General features: G+C 42.1%; 3 protein-coding genes across 9 annotated transcripts in view; 1 reads left to right on the top strand and 2 right to left on the bottom strand.

Annotated features, from left to right (window-relative positions):
* Positions 1 to 15,881, bottom strand: part of LOC145452899 (uncharacterized) — a 268,123-nt gene that overhangs the window by 136,548 nt on the left and 115,694 nt on the right. The window lies entirely within an intron of this gene.
* The window catches only part of LOC145452910 (transcription initiation protein SPT3 homolog), a 130,775-nt gene that overhangs the window by 16,490 nt on the left and 98,404 nt on the right, over positions 1 to 15,881 (top strand). The window lies entirely within an intron of this gene.
* LOC145452900 (uncharacterized) overlaps positions 8,662 to 15,881 on the bottom strand; it is a 77,973-nt gene continuing 70,753 nt past the window's right edge. For 5 of the 7 annotated variants that reach the window (XM_080331029.1, XM_080331032.1, XM_080331030.1 and 2 more), the window contains exons 7-10: positions 15,497 to 15,675; positions 14,652 to 14,732; positions 13,854 to 14,031; positions 8,662 to 13,052 (exon numbers count right to left, since the gene is read on the bottom strand). In XM_080331029.1, the coding sequence (XP_080187155.1) occupies positions 12,721 to 13,052; positions 13,854 to 14,031; positions 14,652 to 14,732; positions 15,497 to 15,675 (770 nt within the window). In that variant the 3' untranslated portion in view covers positions 8,662 to 12,720. The remainder of the gene's footprint in view (positions 13,053 to 13,853; positions 14,032 to 14,651; positions 14,733 to 15,496; positions 15,676 to 15,881) is intronic. The other 2 variants (XM_080331031.1, XM_080331035.1) reach the window with 2 other exon arrangements.

Raw genomic sequence — 15,881 nt, 5'->3', positions numbered from 1 at the left:
GTAATCGCAATTATAAGCTAACTGTATATTCGCAGAGTTGGTTAAGGCCGGTTGGATGCTTCAGTCACAGACAGAGGTTCCAAATCTTGGGGTCGTTTGCCTTTATCTGGGGATCGCGATGACTTTGGACGTAATCAGCTTCCTAGGCCGTGAAGAAGCTTGTTCCAGCTGCATTTTTTTAGTAATCAGATTATCAAGTTTTGAGCTTTGTCACGGAAATTTTCAAGTTGGAAATGAGGTCGCAACCATAAAAGGTTGGAAATCACCGGATGTGCAACCTGGTGGTGCATTTTATAGTAGCCTAATATATGGAAGAATCGATATTATTGACAGAATTCATACATGAAATTTAACAGCCAAATGCATATAGTAAGTGCCCAACAAGTTACATCGACTACCCTATGGTGGGCCCAAGATCAGTGCTTTTTTTGGCGTAGGGGGGCAGAAAAAATGTTGTTTCGGACTTGATTAAAACACATAACCATATAGCCGCACTGACCTAACAAACACAATCCGGACAGGCCAGACACGGCCCGCCAGACGATTTCATCCGGCCCCTGGAGGAATCTATTGCAGACCCTACCAAGTAGCAATCACCAGAGCTCGCATTACAGATGGTTCAATTCATGACCCATGTTCCACTCCATTCATGTATAGTGTATGCCAGGGGTGTCAAACATACGGCCCTCGGGCCGCATCCAACTCGCCAGACGGTTTCATCCAGCCCGCGACGTGATTACGGAAAATGGCACATTACTAACAAATGGCGATATCGCAAATCGCGATATAATAATAATGCACAAAATTTCATGGTCTGCGTTTACGGTTAAACCACTTGTATTCCTCACAATGCATATACTGGACCATATTGCCAGATTATGACTAAATCAAAGAAATCATAGCCATATGCTAACATACATCGTCGGTATAACCAGCACCGTAACTGCTGCACCCCCAACCCCCCAATTGGGGGGGGCCGAGCTCGAAGGGGGCCCAAAATTATTTCGTGAATTAGCATAAATCATAGCGTATTTTTTGAAAATTTATGCAAATTTTTTCGCGCTGCGCGCGAATTCAAGCAGCCATTTTTCTATATTATTGGATATTGGGCCATTACCGCGCCACGCCCCACCAAGACATACAATCAAGTTTTAGGCCATATAACATGCGACTCCAAGAAGTGTGCCAGAACGATCGGTAGCGAGAAAAGCTTGGCCGAAAAGGTCTATGCCCTTACGCAGACCGAAAACTTCGTTATATAGGCTATACAAAATACATATAGGTTTAATTGTCCATAGGCTCCTGAATGACTGGCGCCGAATGTTCCTGTCTTTGCAATCTGAACCTCACGAGACAATTACCATCCCGCTGGGGAAAATTTTATGCCAGTGAAGAAATGCTAATTTGAAATCGTGTGCGTCTCTTAGTTTAGAAGCCTACGTTTGGGCGATTCTATATTTTTTGATATAGCAGACTGGAAGTCACGAAATAACACCATAACGAAGTCATATCAACGGGTCCGCCCGCCCGAAGATGTTTAATCAATATTTACGGGCCCTCCCGTTTTCAAGACACTTCACTCAGCTCAACCGGTAAATCTAATTAAGTGAGTAGAGAGGACAATAAATTGATAGCATAATATATATGCAATCACCGATCTGATTGACCGATTTTATTATAAATTATCGAAAATTTTCGCGCCTCGCTTTCGCTCGGCTCGCAATACAGTACAGATAATTTCGTGACAAACGCGAACTACGTGATGGGTGCCTGACGAGGTGCTGTTTAATTATTATTGAGTGGTCCTACCTTTTCAAACACACCTCACTCAGCTCTACCGGCAAATCTGATTACGTCAGCAGAGAGGAGATAAAAATTGCTAACAAATACGCAATTCCCGATCATACTGACTGATGAAATCATAAATTTTCCGCGCGTCGCGCGCTTAGGCGACAAAAACTGATTCACTAAACAAAGTCCCAAAGTTGAAGATGAATAGTGGTAAACAGTGTATCGCCGGAGGAGGGTGGGTCTGGGGGGCGAAGCCCCCCAGAAGTTCGGTCTATAACCCTATGGGGGGCCCAAGACCAACGTTTTGGGGGGGGCCTGACGAAGTGCTGTTACGGCCCTGGGTATAACGCCGCTGTTTTAGCAGTTTATAAAATTATGCAACAGGCCAATCATCGTAATTCTGCCAATTCAATTGTAAAGGTGTAAAGGTGTAAAGGTGTAGATTAGGGTTGCCATACGTCCGGAATTTCCCGGACATGTCCGGAATTTGACTGTTTAAACTAGCGTCCGGGAGGAATTTCTAAAATATGCCAAATGTCCGGAATTTTGAAGACTTGACGTAGGCTCATAATTTTTTCGTAAATTAACATTAAAACATTATTTTTGGGAATATTTATGCTGATGCATGATATGTTTCTTCGCGCTGCGCGCGATTTTCTATCACATTTATTGATTTTAATATGGGGACTACCACCCTCGCCAAAAGTGCAATAAAAAAGAAGCAAAAACAACCTTCATTTACTGGAATAAGCACAATTGTATTCGCAATTATAGGTGAACGGTATATTCTTAGAGATCGTTAAGGCCGTTTAAATGCTTAATTCAATGATATAGATTGGTTCCAAACTTGGCGGTCGTATCAGCTTCCGAAATAGCTCGGATCCGGGCCACGGAGCATTTTAAAATTGGAGAATGACCACTTGAAACCACTGGACCACTGGAAACCAATTGATGTGGGGTGTTTATAACGCTCCGTGGTGCGAACCGGCATAAGGCTGATAAACAATATAATCGGTGGGACAGGAACATGACTTAACAATATGCAATTACGCTCCCTGTATTTTCGAACTCATCATCCTCCACCAGCTCTACCGCTATAACTTTGGTCATGTGGGCGGAAACTAGTAACTAGGGATGGTGTGAACCTCTGAAAGGTTCAGGTTCGTGTGAACGCGAACCTTTTTGAAAGGTTCTGTGTGAACACGAACGTGAACCTCATGACGTCACGTTACGTCATATTGCTAATTCCAACCCTATCTTTCAATGAAGTGATAGCTTCTGTACATGCTACCTAGCGACGACTCGGGCCACATCATGCCACAATGCCGAAGTAGGCCTACATGTTGGCGATTTAAACGTCGCTAGATGTATCAACTGAGGCAATCGAAGGATATGATACTCCTATAAATCAATATCTTCTGTCGCTTTGCGTACAATTTCGACGAGGACTTACCAGGGAATATAAGCTTACGACTTAAGGGTCTAGGCCAGACCGGACAATGTATTCGGCGTCTGAGTATCGCTACATTGATATTGAGCAGCGTGTAAACGGGTTTCTATACTTGCTGCCGATACTACCCCATTAACAAGTTATACAGTAGTAGCCAACACCTCAATCGCAAGGATTTGATTTTAATGATGCAGTAACGATATAAAGTCAAGATTGACCCCGTATGCCTGCTAGATTATTTTGCATCAAAAACGATATCAATCTCATTGATTGCTTGAATAAGCATCATTCGCTGACTACGTATTTCGGTAGGGATGTTGTGTGATTGCGGGTCAAACTCACTGCAGAGAGTCACTAAATATTCACAAACGGAAAGCTGGATATTTCGAGCAAATTTTTGTAACAAAGCAAGTAAGACTTTTGAGATTGTCAAGGTGCATGCTCGTTTAGTGTCGATTTCTAATGCTGCCAGAGCCATGCATAGAGTGGCCCACGGTTGAAATAAGATGTTAAAATGAAGTGAAAATTTTAATATATGAAAAAGGTTCACAGTGCAGAACCTACCAAGGTTCTGTTGTGAACGCGAACCTCTAAATTTCCGAGGTTCACACACAGAACGCGAACGTGTACCTCACGTTCACACCATCCCTACTAGTAACTTTAGTAACTATATAGTAATATATGGAACAACCAATATTATTGACAGAATTAATTCAAAAAATTTAACGACCAGATGCACATAGAAACCATATTCATATAGCATCCTCCCCCTCCCCAGAAGTTGCATCGATTACCCTATCGCGGGCTCAAAATCATTGTTTATTTGGGTGGGAAGGGGCTGAAAAATGTGGTTTCGGTCCCGGTTACACGACACACAGCCGCATGTATACTTCTGAACCGGATCGTGACCACCTCTGGTCTATGAGCAAAGCTTTGCTAGTGTGACGTCATGACTCATTTTGAAATCCTCTAGTGGGCGCTAAAGAGTGTCCGGAATTTGTGTCATTGAAATATGGTAACCCTAGTGTAGATAGAATAGAACCATATGGTCCGTGATATACCGTAATATATTTTTATGTACATAGGCTTGATATTTGAGTATTCAAGTGAAAAACAAGGGCATAGATTTTGAGGTAACATTTTGGAACCATTTGACTCGTCCGGCCCGCGAGTTCTCTGAAGGTTTCAGTCCGGCCCGCGACGCAAGTTGAGTTTGACACCCCTGGTGTATACAGTCGATGGGAAATGCTTTGCTAGTGTGACGTCATGTTGACAGACAATGTGTTACACCTCATTTTAAAATCCGCTAGTGGGCGCTTAAGAGTGTCCGGAATTTGCTTCACAAAAATATGGTAACCCTAGTTAAGTAGCCTATCCGACCCGTAGTTGCCGTGAGTAAAACTATGACTATTTGTTTTCTAATTCTTTTACGTTTCGTATAGGCCTACCACAATCGGTCTATGCACTGGACTCACACGGCAGATCATACGTGACTTATCATCCACGAGAGTTTTGTGTCATCCGGTCTGGGATGGTCCTTAGGAGAGACCGTAAGCAGTCTATGCACTGCATGTTTACTGTTCATGTAGCCATCAGGCAAAGGCACAGGCACACGTTTACATTTCACAGTTACTTGTGCTGCGATGAAATGAGCCAGTAGCCCAGTACCAGTAGACGAATTTCTTACCTGTTGGTGATTCTTAGGTGCTGACGTTAAAACATTAGTATTATTGCGTCTTTTTGTTAAAAGGAGTACCAATCACTTATCTTGCAGACAATTCTATTACACCCAAGTCTCAATGTACCTTCGACGCAAGCTTTTGATACGTCAATAACCCTAAAGCTAGGTTCCAAAATAAGAACTTTATCGTAACTACAGACGACGACAGCATGCTGATAACCAGTCGATCGTTGCTATGCGCAACCAATCACGTGATCCAAGCTCAACGAATTGATGAGCAATGACCACGGCTAATACTGGTGATGTAATAAGGTACATTGCGGTTCACAAATTGGACGGCACAGCTTCATCCAAATCGTTACACAGATTAGTGTTTCCGATTGGCACATTTGGATGCCAAATTTTGGCTTATTTTCATGTTGTTTGGCAACGGAATTTTGGTATTGGCACTATTTTGGCACTTTCGCTTTTCTCCAGCACTCTAGTTCTGTTTACTCGTGTACCTTAAGACGTAGGGGAAGGTGAGGGACAATGAGCCAACAAAATACATTTTAGCCATAAAGATATTTCGAATCCATAATACTAATGAACTTTAGCAAAACAATGGATGAACATAAAACGCATATTTCTAAATCAAAATGACATACGAAGAAATAACCAAAGGACAGCCGTTTGAAAACGTACCTTTTTGTCCCTTGTACCCCGCCAAGCGGTAGGGGAAATGGGACAGTGCTAAAATAATTAAACGCCGCATCAATTAGCAAGAAACTGAGAACCGTTGAAGATAGGATGGACCAGCAAGTGTCCAAGACCAGTTACAGTTTCCACACCGAAGTTTGGAATCGTAATGAAACTTGCATGTACATCGCTGTCGCGACTTTCCGCGGGGGTGTTTTGAAGGCAGTGTTGGTGACGATATTGCTTCTTCGCAATCTTCTTTTGATTTTTATATATTTTGGAAAATCTGCCTTTGGATATCATTGGACAATTGTGCGCCAGCCAAATTGTCCCAATGTGCCCCATCATCGACTTCAGTGACGTGCGGTGAGGTCCATGGCTGGTGGTTCCATACTATTACCGAGAATGCTATTACCGAGATGGACATTACCGAGAACGGACATTACCGAGAATGGACATTACAGAGAATGGCCAATGCCAAGAATCTAGCTTAATGTAACGGACGTTGTCGAGAAATTTATACCCGAGAATCGATACCGAATGTAGCAACGCCGTGATGCACACACGCGACCTGTTCATATGCATAACATGCCTGCATTGCATATATTGCATTCTCGGTAATGTCCATTCTCTGTATTGTCCATTCTCGGTAATGTCCATTCTCGATATTGTCCATTCTCGGTATTGTCCTTCTCGGTAATAGCATTCTCGGTAATAGCATTCTCGGTATTGACCGGACACCATGGCTGGTGGGGCCCGCCCCCCACCCACCCACACACAAACACGTACGCATGTCAAGTAGCCTAGCTGATAAAGTGACCCGAAATGTGAATAACAACAGCAGCGGGTATAGAGTACATTTTCTTTGCACACTGATAGCCGTTGCAATTCCACATTCTACAATAGGATACATGTAGGACTAGTCACTATTGTGCTAAATGGGCAAGTTTAGACCATTGGACGGATAATAATTACTATCTGTTCAAGTAGCGGTATAAATTTTTCGAAGCACATGAAAAGAGCATCCTCATTTACAAATACTTTTTTAGTAAAAATACACTAGATTTCCCGACTTTCGAAAGAAAATACACTACTTGACGCCAGGTCAAGTCAAAATACTCTGGATTTAGTGTGAAAACCACAGGGAGTGGCACCACTGACCACAAACAACGACAACGCAACGGGTTATTATAGGTATTGCAGTCGAACATAGTGAATAAAGGCCACAAACAACGACAATGCAGCCTATGCAAGTAGCTATCACATACCACAATTTAACGTAGCTATGGATGGAATGTATTTGCTCCGCATTACGTATTGGCCGTCGCTACTATATAATTCCTACAAGACTGTTGGATTCCGAAATCGATAGCGCGTTTCACTGCGCTGCGATTGTCCAATTGTTACCGAATAGTTCATGAGGCAGATTCGTTTGTGCCTCACCTGGCTATTGTTTCTCTGCGATGGCATTGTCTGTAACAAAGCCGAATGTCACCTTCCTTGTCAATTTTAGGGGGGTTCTGGTGCGCTGACACTGTTAATATTTTGATTTTCGGAATCAGTGTGACGATAGCATTGGATTGATACCAGTTCTTATGAGTTCCGAGCTATTTATGATGAATTGCATTGTCACAGGTGAGGCACGACCCGCCCGACCGCCCTCACCTCTCATTTCGCGTTGTATTTGTGAATAATAATTATACTAATAAATGATGTTGGGTGAAAAAAATCTTCAAATTTAGTTATTTATGAACATCGATATAAAATATCAATAATCATCGACTCATCGAGGGTTTTCACAATTTTCACTTACTCACCCTGACGACAGGTGAGGCACTGCCCCACCTGCCTCATTGAACCGCACGTCACTGATCGACCTCCCTAGAACAAATAAACTTCAAAATCGCAATTCTACGCCTAAAATAGCATATTGGAAGACCTGTAACTGCTCTGACTAAGCTGTGTATCAATTTCAAGCTCAGCAGACAAGATAAACCTACCTAAGACACGATCGAAAGGTATAGTGATGTAAATTTACGCCTGTTAGCAAAATTAAGAGACGCGTTATTTTCTCACAAAGCCAGCGACCCTGGCGAAATCAGAGCACATCAGGATTACGGCTGATGTGACTATGCTGGATCATGGAATCGATGTATATTCTTCACGTCGGGTTTTAGAAATATTTTACGATGTACCATTGTGCCGACCTTCCCTATATGATGTTTGTCACTATTTTACGGATAATTTGGCATCCAGAGCCTCTCCGCATTTCCCAAGATCACCGAGAAGTTCGGCACTGTACCGCAGTGATAAAACCGCTATAGTGAAAAGCCGGAAAACCGTATCAGTGAAAGCTACACAATAAAATCTCGACGGCTATCTTCTTTCTAGATCAGGGCTCTCCAACACGCGGACCGCGATGTGATCACCGATTTCGGAAGAACGATAGGTAACGCAATGTGAAATGCTGACACTGATTTCAGTTTCAAAATATAGTTGTTTATTCAAATAAGCTATTTTCCTGTGCCCAACGTTACTATTCCTCACTAGGCGCAACGGTTACGGCGATGGCAACATCATTCCATCGAGAGAATCTGCTGATATGAATGGAAATTGGACATATTGTCTTGACGTGCAATGGCCCTGTGAAGGGCGAGACGCTTAGAAAACCGCTTAGGGCTTCCCCACAAGGAGGAAATAGTCTTTCAGCTACAGTAACGGGTCGTCGATAGCCTAAATATCGATTCCTTATTCACTGGAAAGCGTTGTCAGGCATGCGCAGCTCATAGTTCAAAATAATATAAAGTTGATGATCGTGAGATTTGTTGTATTTGTACTTCGAAAATAAAATATTACTTCTTTTTTGGTAACTAGACCCATTGCCCATGTCAGAGAGCACGACGTTCCTCAATTGTGTGTCCTATTTTGTCTCGATATTGCATTCTTGCGGCCCGCGACCCGTTTTGAGTTGGCGACCCCTGTTTTAGATATAGCTGTTGGTCCTGGCGGAATACGACTTATTGTCATACAAAATCTACAGTAATATCAAACCAGGCACACGTAGCGTTGAAAGCGAGTATGTTTTGCGATGTAAACAATAAAGCGTAGAAACGATGCAAAAACGTGACATTAACAAGTACCTCGAAACGGGCTCAAAACGCTGTCCTACGTAAATGTTAAAGAATATCCGTTAGCGTGAATAGACACCTATTTATTACACCTAAGGCAGTAGTGAACTTATTCAGATGCTGAAAAAAAACCGTTACCTCGACAAGGTATTGAGAGCCAGTATTTTGGGACTGTACTGGCCGGTTTTTCGCGTGGGGAGGCTTTCGGAAATTGTCGAGGTAACGGGAATTTTCATAATGTAGGAACGAATGAAATGTCACGTGACATGGAACGTTAGGAACGAGCAAGTAGTGTCAAAGCATTAATATAGCAGGCTTTGAAGAGTCGACAACGTAAAAAAATCTAGGTAGCAAGGACAGAACCAGAACAGACTCTGGTCGCGGTGTAAGCGAATTTTCCGATAGCGACAAAATAGGAAAATATATAATTAACGTGCGGCAACACAAACTTGAAAAGATATATCGGCGTAAACCGATATCCTAATGAATCCACATGACTCTTCAAAGCCTTTTGCACAAGGAAATAAAAATACGCGGAAAACTCTCTCAAAACAGAATCGGACAACTAGAAAATCTTCATCTTTTCCAAATTTGATTGAAATTATAATTATAGGCACAAAGTTTTTTCGAATTTGATTTGAATTTTACTGAGTTCGCAGAAACTGAAAAATTGAATTCCCATTTAGAAAGACATGCAACAAAAGTCAGGTTCATTTCGTATCAAATCAGTTTAGATTCTCATTAGAATGACAATGGCAAATGTCTGTTCGGCAAGCTTGACTCGTTGAGCACTGTAGCACCTGTAGAATTTTCGGAAAAACGTGTATTACATTTGAATTGAAATTGGGCACACAAACATTTCACGAATTATATTAGTTAATGTACTTAGACGACAATTATCTAGCTGTCCGAGTCTGTCTTGAAGCTCTGCACCTTTCGGCATTTGGACAGGATCACAACAGGAACTTATGGCTGGGAAATCCACAAGAAAATGAAACGGACTACATCCGACGCGACCCGATGTAGGTAATACGACCTCGTCACAATAGAGGAACGCGGTTTGCATCGTTCAGTAACAAGGCGTCAATTGCAATTGCGATGGAACTTGACTTCGGAAGCTTATATGAACTTGAGGGTGATGTTACTGCTTTTTTCGAGCGTAATATCGCCGAAATATACGCTTTACCTACCAGACATCGTTCACAAGCAACACACAATACCGAAAGTTGATCGAAATCACGATATTGCCCGCAGAGGAAAATCGAAACAACGTGATCGGACGTGGGGTTGAGTTTAGAGGCCCTGCGCTCTAAATATGATGTGTTACCAAATCAAAGATTAAAGTTTGAAAATATATTTGACAGCGACTATTTACCCTAGAAAGACACTGCATTCTAACTACGAGTATTACTTTCCAATCTAGCTTATCTCTGTGGTCATCGATTCTTAACATTTTCAGAAATTCCGGACACTGTTGCACTTTCTGGACGCGATCAGGCAAGGAATTTCGGATGGTCTTCAATCGATATTACGAAGGAGCTTTGTCTCCGAAGTATAGCGGTTAAGTTACGGTAAAATACCGTACTGATGCGTTATAAATGAATATCTCGCTATACTGCAGTAATTGGCTCTGATCTCAAAAAAATATTGCACAGAGTATCTAGACTGGAGATTGACATACGGGAAATTCGATTATCTTCAGTTTGAATACATAGTCGCTGTCAAAATGTTATTCTTGTTATTTTTGATGTCAGACCACATCATATTTAGACCGAAATGTCCTTTTAATGTATCGCGCGGGACGCGGTTTCCACTTGAATAGACGTGAAGGAGTACTGGCGAAAAGCACCGGGTTTAGTTAACAAGTCGCACCTTTGTTCTCTAACTATATGAATGTAAAGCAAAGGTTCCCAACCTGGGGTCCATCCGCTTTTCTCAACAGGGGGGCATATAAAGTTTGAAATAAAATTATTATATCCAATCCTACCAAAACAGATAAATTAAAATTTAATAAAAAATACTAGTACAGCAATGAGCTATATCTTGATCTTGAGTTTACTTTCTTCCTTACAGCACATAACCAGTCATTCAGACATTTTTTAAGCAAAGAAAGAGGCTCAAACACCATGAACATGTAAAAACTAAGCAATGAACTATCACATTTATTGTGTGTTTATCATTTTATCTACTGGTTCCTGTTTAAATCATTTTAAAGTTAAAATAATGTTTCTTAATTTAAAAGGAACCATTGATTTTCAAAAATTGTCAAAAGGGGTAACGGTGTAAAAAGGTTAGGAACCCCAGGTCTGGAACTCTGGACGCAGTTGTCTCAAACGACGCATAGTTTTTATAGATGTGTGATAACAGACATTGATCGACTTAAACCGGGGTACGGTAGAGTAACATGGAACACGACTAACTGGTTCATATTACAAAATCGGTACCGATCGCGAATTCTTTCAGACAGTGGCACGTTAGCATTTTATGCGTATTTTTGTAGCGAACGTGAAATCTCATCACAGGGTGCTCGCTGCATGGAAAGGCATTTCACTTCATAATAAAAATAACCGGCAAATCAGTATTACATACTTTTAAAAATTGCACGAGTCAAATCAGTCACGCTCGAAAATCGCCTCGCTTCGCGTCATGCGGCAATTTTCAGTCTGCGGTCCACTAGATTTTGTACTAGTTAACTTCGCCACCTTTTTGTCCCAATTATCCCGCGGGTAGGGTGGGTAAAAGCGAGCATCTGAGAGATACGATTACAATCGAGTATACGGTTTCACGTCGTGCCTTCAAATACGTACCACGTATTCGACAGCAACAAAGAAAAATAATGCCGATTCCAAATCACATTAAAGAAAAGTATTTTGGCGACCATGCCCATGTCATTGCACTTTGCGGAAATGCTGCTGTGGCCGATCAAGACTTCACAGACGTGTCATTTCCACTAACGTGCTAGTACGGAGCGGATCGAAAAATTCTCTGGTCCTACTCTGATCCTCTTCTTTAAAGCTCTGGTCCGACTGCTAGGCCTGATTCTATGAATGACCGTGATCCGGTCCGAAAAACTCCGTTGATAATCATCTACTCACTGAATGGTATCGGATATTGGTTGAAACAACGCAAACAGGAAATCAAAAACTCAAAGATCAAGCCCAACCCGTATCAGAAGGAATTATGCCAACTTGGACTTGGCATGCTGGTTTGTTTCCATGAACGTTTCTCTTTAACTGATTATTCGAGAGTGGAAGAGGGAAAGGCTGACCAATTCTTAGCAAAAAGTACTGATCCGGCTCGGCTCTGATCCGACTCCGGCCGTATCAGAAAAAAAAAACTGATCCGGCTCCGGTCCACGCCCCGCTCTATAACGTGCGTATTTTTGTGGTTTATGTTTCGTATGCTGCGACGCGATCAAATAAGATTCGAAGGCTTTCAAGGTGGGATAATAGTATCGAAACTGTAATTTTTGTCAGTAAATTAACTCTTAATGGCAAAGTGCGTTTAATTTCAGTTTCACTTCAGTTTAATTGAAGCCCTACGGGTGGGTCGCTGCAACACTCGAATCTGAATCTAGTGCTAATTCTAATGAGACAGGATTGCTTTCGAGCACTGGAATCACACTTCCTTTGCCACTAAGAGTTAAGTTATCAATGATCCGATACTGTTGCGCACTGTGGAAACCTTGAAACCTCGATTGGCCGTATCGCAGTATACGAAACACATAGTACAAAGCTACGCGAGTACGCACGTTAATGAAAATGACATGCGAAGCCGAGATCAACCCACAGCATTGTCACAATGTTCAACGAAATAGACACGGTCGTAAAATACTAAATTATTATTAATGTGATGTAGAACTGGCGTTATATTCTGTGTGGTCGCATAAATAGTGCATATTGAAATTTTCCGTGCAGCTATTACGTTATAATAGTCGCTTCAAAGTCGAAACACTCAGGTACTCGATATCACCCGGCCCCAATCACGAGGCTTCAATAGGGCCGCCAAACTTCGTCCTGTAACACATCGCTGTGCCCCACGCTTCTGGCCGCGTTAGGCTGCGAGCTATGGCCGTCGTGTCTTTGCCTTACTGCGTTTTGAACAGCTTCTAATGCAGCGGCCGGGTCCCATCTGTGCATGCCGCCTACTACGTGGAAGAGGTCGACCTGGGAGTTGGCGTCTTGCGACCTGCGGTGATTTAATTCGCGGCCGATCGGCGACAAGGCGCCCGAGCCGATGTCGGTCTCGCTCTCGGCGCCGCGGCTGCGGCCGATGTTGCTCGGCGGCGAGTGCGTGTCGCTTCCTCCGCTGCTGTTCCCGGCTCCTGGGAACAACAGATTGGCGGTGAATTTGCCTTTTCGACTCGTTTCGATAGTTTTCTGCTCTTCCAAATTACATCAGAATTGGTGGTATAGCTACATTTTTTTCTAAATTAGAATTAAACCTACGTTTTTTTACCAAATTAGATTAAAATTAGATTCTAATTATTATAATGATAGCAAGACAGTCTTTTCCAAATTAGAATACAATTAAGATTATTGTTACACAGTTTTCTCCAGATTAAACAAGAACTAGAATTATAGCTACAGTCTTTTTCCGAATTACAATCGAATAAGAATTATAGCTACACAGTTTTCCAAATTAGACTAGAATTAGTGTTACATAGTTTTGTCCAACTTACACTAGACTAGAATTAGAATTGAAGCTACACACAGTCTTTGTCCAACTTAGATTTGCATCAGTGTTATCACTGCACATTTTTTTCCATATTCGATTCGGATTAGAATTATAGCTACACAGTTTTTTTAAATCAGATTAGAATTCGAATTAATGAATTCGCGTAAACTTGGAAATTTAATCAAGTTCTGTTCATATCAATTCACAGCCCATCCTCATAAGCACGAGAATGGCAAATGTCTGTACAGCGTGCTTGGCTCGTTTCGCTCTATACATTTCTCCTGCAGCATTTTCAGAAAAACCAGAAATTAGATTAGAATTAAATTGAGGTCATAGAAACATTTTACACAGTAGATTAGAATTGGATTACCGGCATTTCGCTCCCATTAGTCTAATCAGATTAGACTAGAATTATCTATAGTAGTATTGGTGCATGCCTGCCACCTACCGGAATTCCCTCCCGTGTAAGACGGCGGGTTGATGTAGTTGGACAGGTAGGACGCCGACGCGAGCGGGTTTCCCGCGGGCAGCATGGCTCCGTCGTATCCGGTGAATCCTGCCGTGCCAGAGTAGACGAACCTCGCGTCCGGGAAAGGCGCGTTCGCGAAACGCCCGTCGAGGTGAACCTGCAAAAGGGAAAGGTTTGCACGTCGAACTGAGCGAGCCAGTTTTGAGAGCGGTAGGCAGCCTTCAGACTTCTACAAACTACCAATACTGGTCATTTGAGCAGTTCTAGTTCTAGTTCTAGTTGCGTATTTAAAACATTAGCTGCCGAACAACTAGTAAACACGTGTCGTCGTTTGGCGTGAATCGTTATACCGGTGTTCTGTTGTGCGATGTTCTTGCGGACGTGGCTATAGCTAAACTTGTTGTAGCCATGGGTGGGTTTGGGGGTCGAAACGGGTCTCATTCCAAGCTTGTACTGAGGCTCATGTGGAAAACTGATCCGATTCCGGTCAGATAAAAATAAAGTTGCTTCTGAATCCAATTTAGTTGGTTGTGTTTTAGTTAGTTATTGACGATTTTTAAAGGTTGTTAGGTTTAGTTCCAATTCTGGTTTCCATTTCCAAAAGTAAGAAATTTTAATTACGCATTACGAAAATCCGGTAGTGCGTACAAGACATGTGCTTTCATAGAACACATAGAATTAAAATTATGGTCGTTTCTCTATCATTTTATTGACTAAAGGAATCATTTTCACGGAAAGTGCCACCTGGCTCATTGATAAAGTAAGAGTTTCGCTGACCTTGGACAACAATGTCGGCGACAGTCCGTGTGTCCCACCCATGGAGCCTCCTATCGGGAATCCGTTAGCGGAGTCTTCTCTCTAAAAATATACGTAGGGTCAATTTGGGATTGTGGGCGATTTTCATTATCGCCCGAAAAAGTTTTAAACACTAATTTTGCTAGTTTCGGATAACTTTAAAATTTGCATATTTTCAAAATTAGACCCGAATTGCAATTATAGCCACACAGTTCTTTCTAATTACCGTAGATAAAAATTACAATTACACAATTCGCGAAATAAACAAAACAATAATCAGGTTTACTTCATATTGTGAAGTACAATTCACATCAGCTTTTAAAAATTGGGCCATAATTAGATTTAGAGCCTCACATTATTTTCTTCAAAATAGATTAGAAGTACAATTATTGTATTCGCAAAATAAACACGATAATACTCAAGTTCACTTCATATCGTGAAATACAATCCACATATAAGCAGAGTTCAGTCTCATAAACACGAGAATGGCAAACATCTGTGCACCGAGCTTGGCTCATTTCACACTATACAGTTCTCCTGTAGCATTTTCAGAAAAATCAGAAATTAGATTAGAGGTAAAATGAGGGCATAGACACATTTCACGAGTTATATCAGAATTATGTCGCCGGCATTTCAATTATTATCTATTTGTCCAAGCCCGTTCTGTTTACATTTTAAAAGACTCAATAAAAGCGACAGTTATTGGCAACAGTTTCCTAAAGTGACATAATATAATGTCGGCCATCAATCTTGTTGTATTGCCGGATATTGATAACACATTTCGACAATATCCGCCAACGCATCTGGCACGAGGGAATGAAAAATACCTTCACCATGTTTAGTCCTCCAGGTGGCGTAGTGGAGCCCGTTCCGTTGGACGAGGCGCCTCCCGCCGCCTGAGCGCGGATGGCGGCCGCTGTGGCGTGCGGATTGGCGATGTAGGGCTGGAACCTGTTTTGGTAGGCCGCCCATCCTCCCGTCCCGTGACCGACCATGCGTGAAGGATCTGGCGTGTAGTTCAGAGGGATTAGTTTCGTGAGTGGCTGGAACCGTCGAAATCGTCGTCGGTTCAATAGTCATAGCACGTAGATATAGATCATTGGTACTAATCAACTCAATGGCTGTTTCGATGATGATAACCGCCGACCGTAAAAATGCTGGTCAACGATGTAGTCGCCGGTTAGGGGCATTTTTGATCTGTTCATGACAGTG

The sequence above is a fragment of the Botryllus schlosseri genome, chromosome 12 (genome assembly GCF_051294905.1).
Source record: "Botryllus schlosseri isolate E-star chromosome 12, Bs_hap1, whole genome shotgun sequence".
In the NCBI taxonomy this organism is placed as follows: Eukaryota; Metazoa; Chordata; class Ascidiacea; order Stolidobranchia; family Styelidae; genus Botryllus; species Botryllus schlosseri.
Note: the sequence above shows the minus strand (reverse complement) of the source record. Positions and strands in the feature narration are given on the sequence as shown.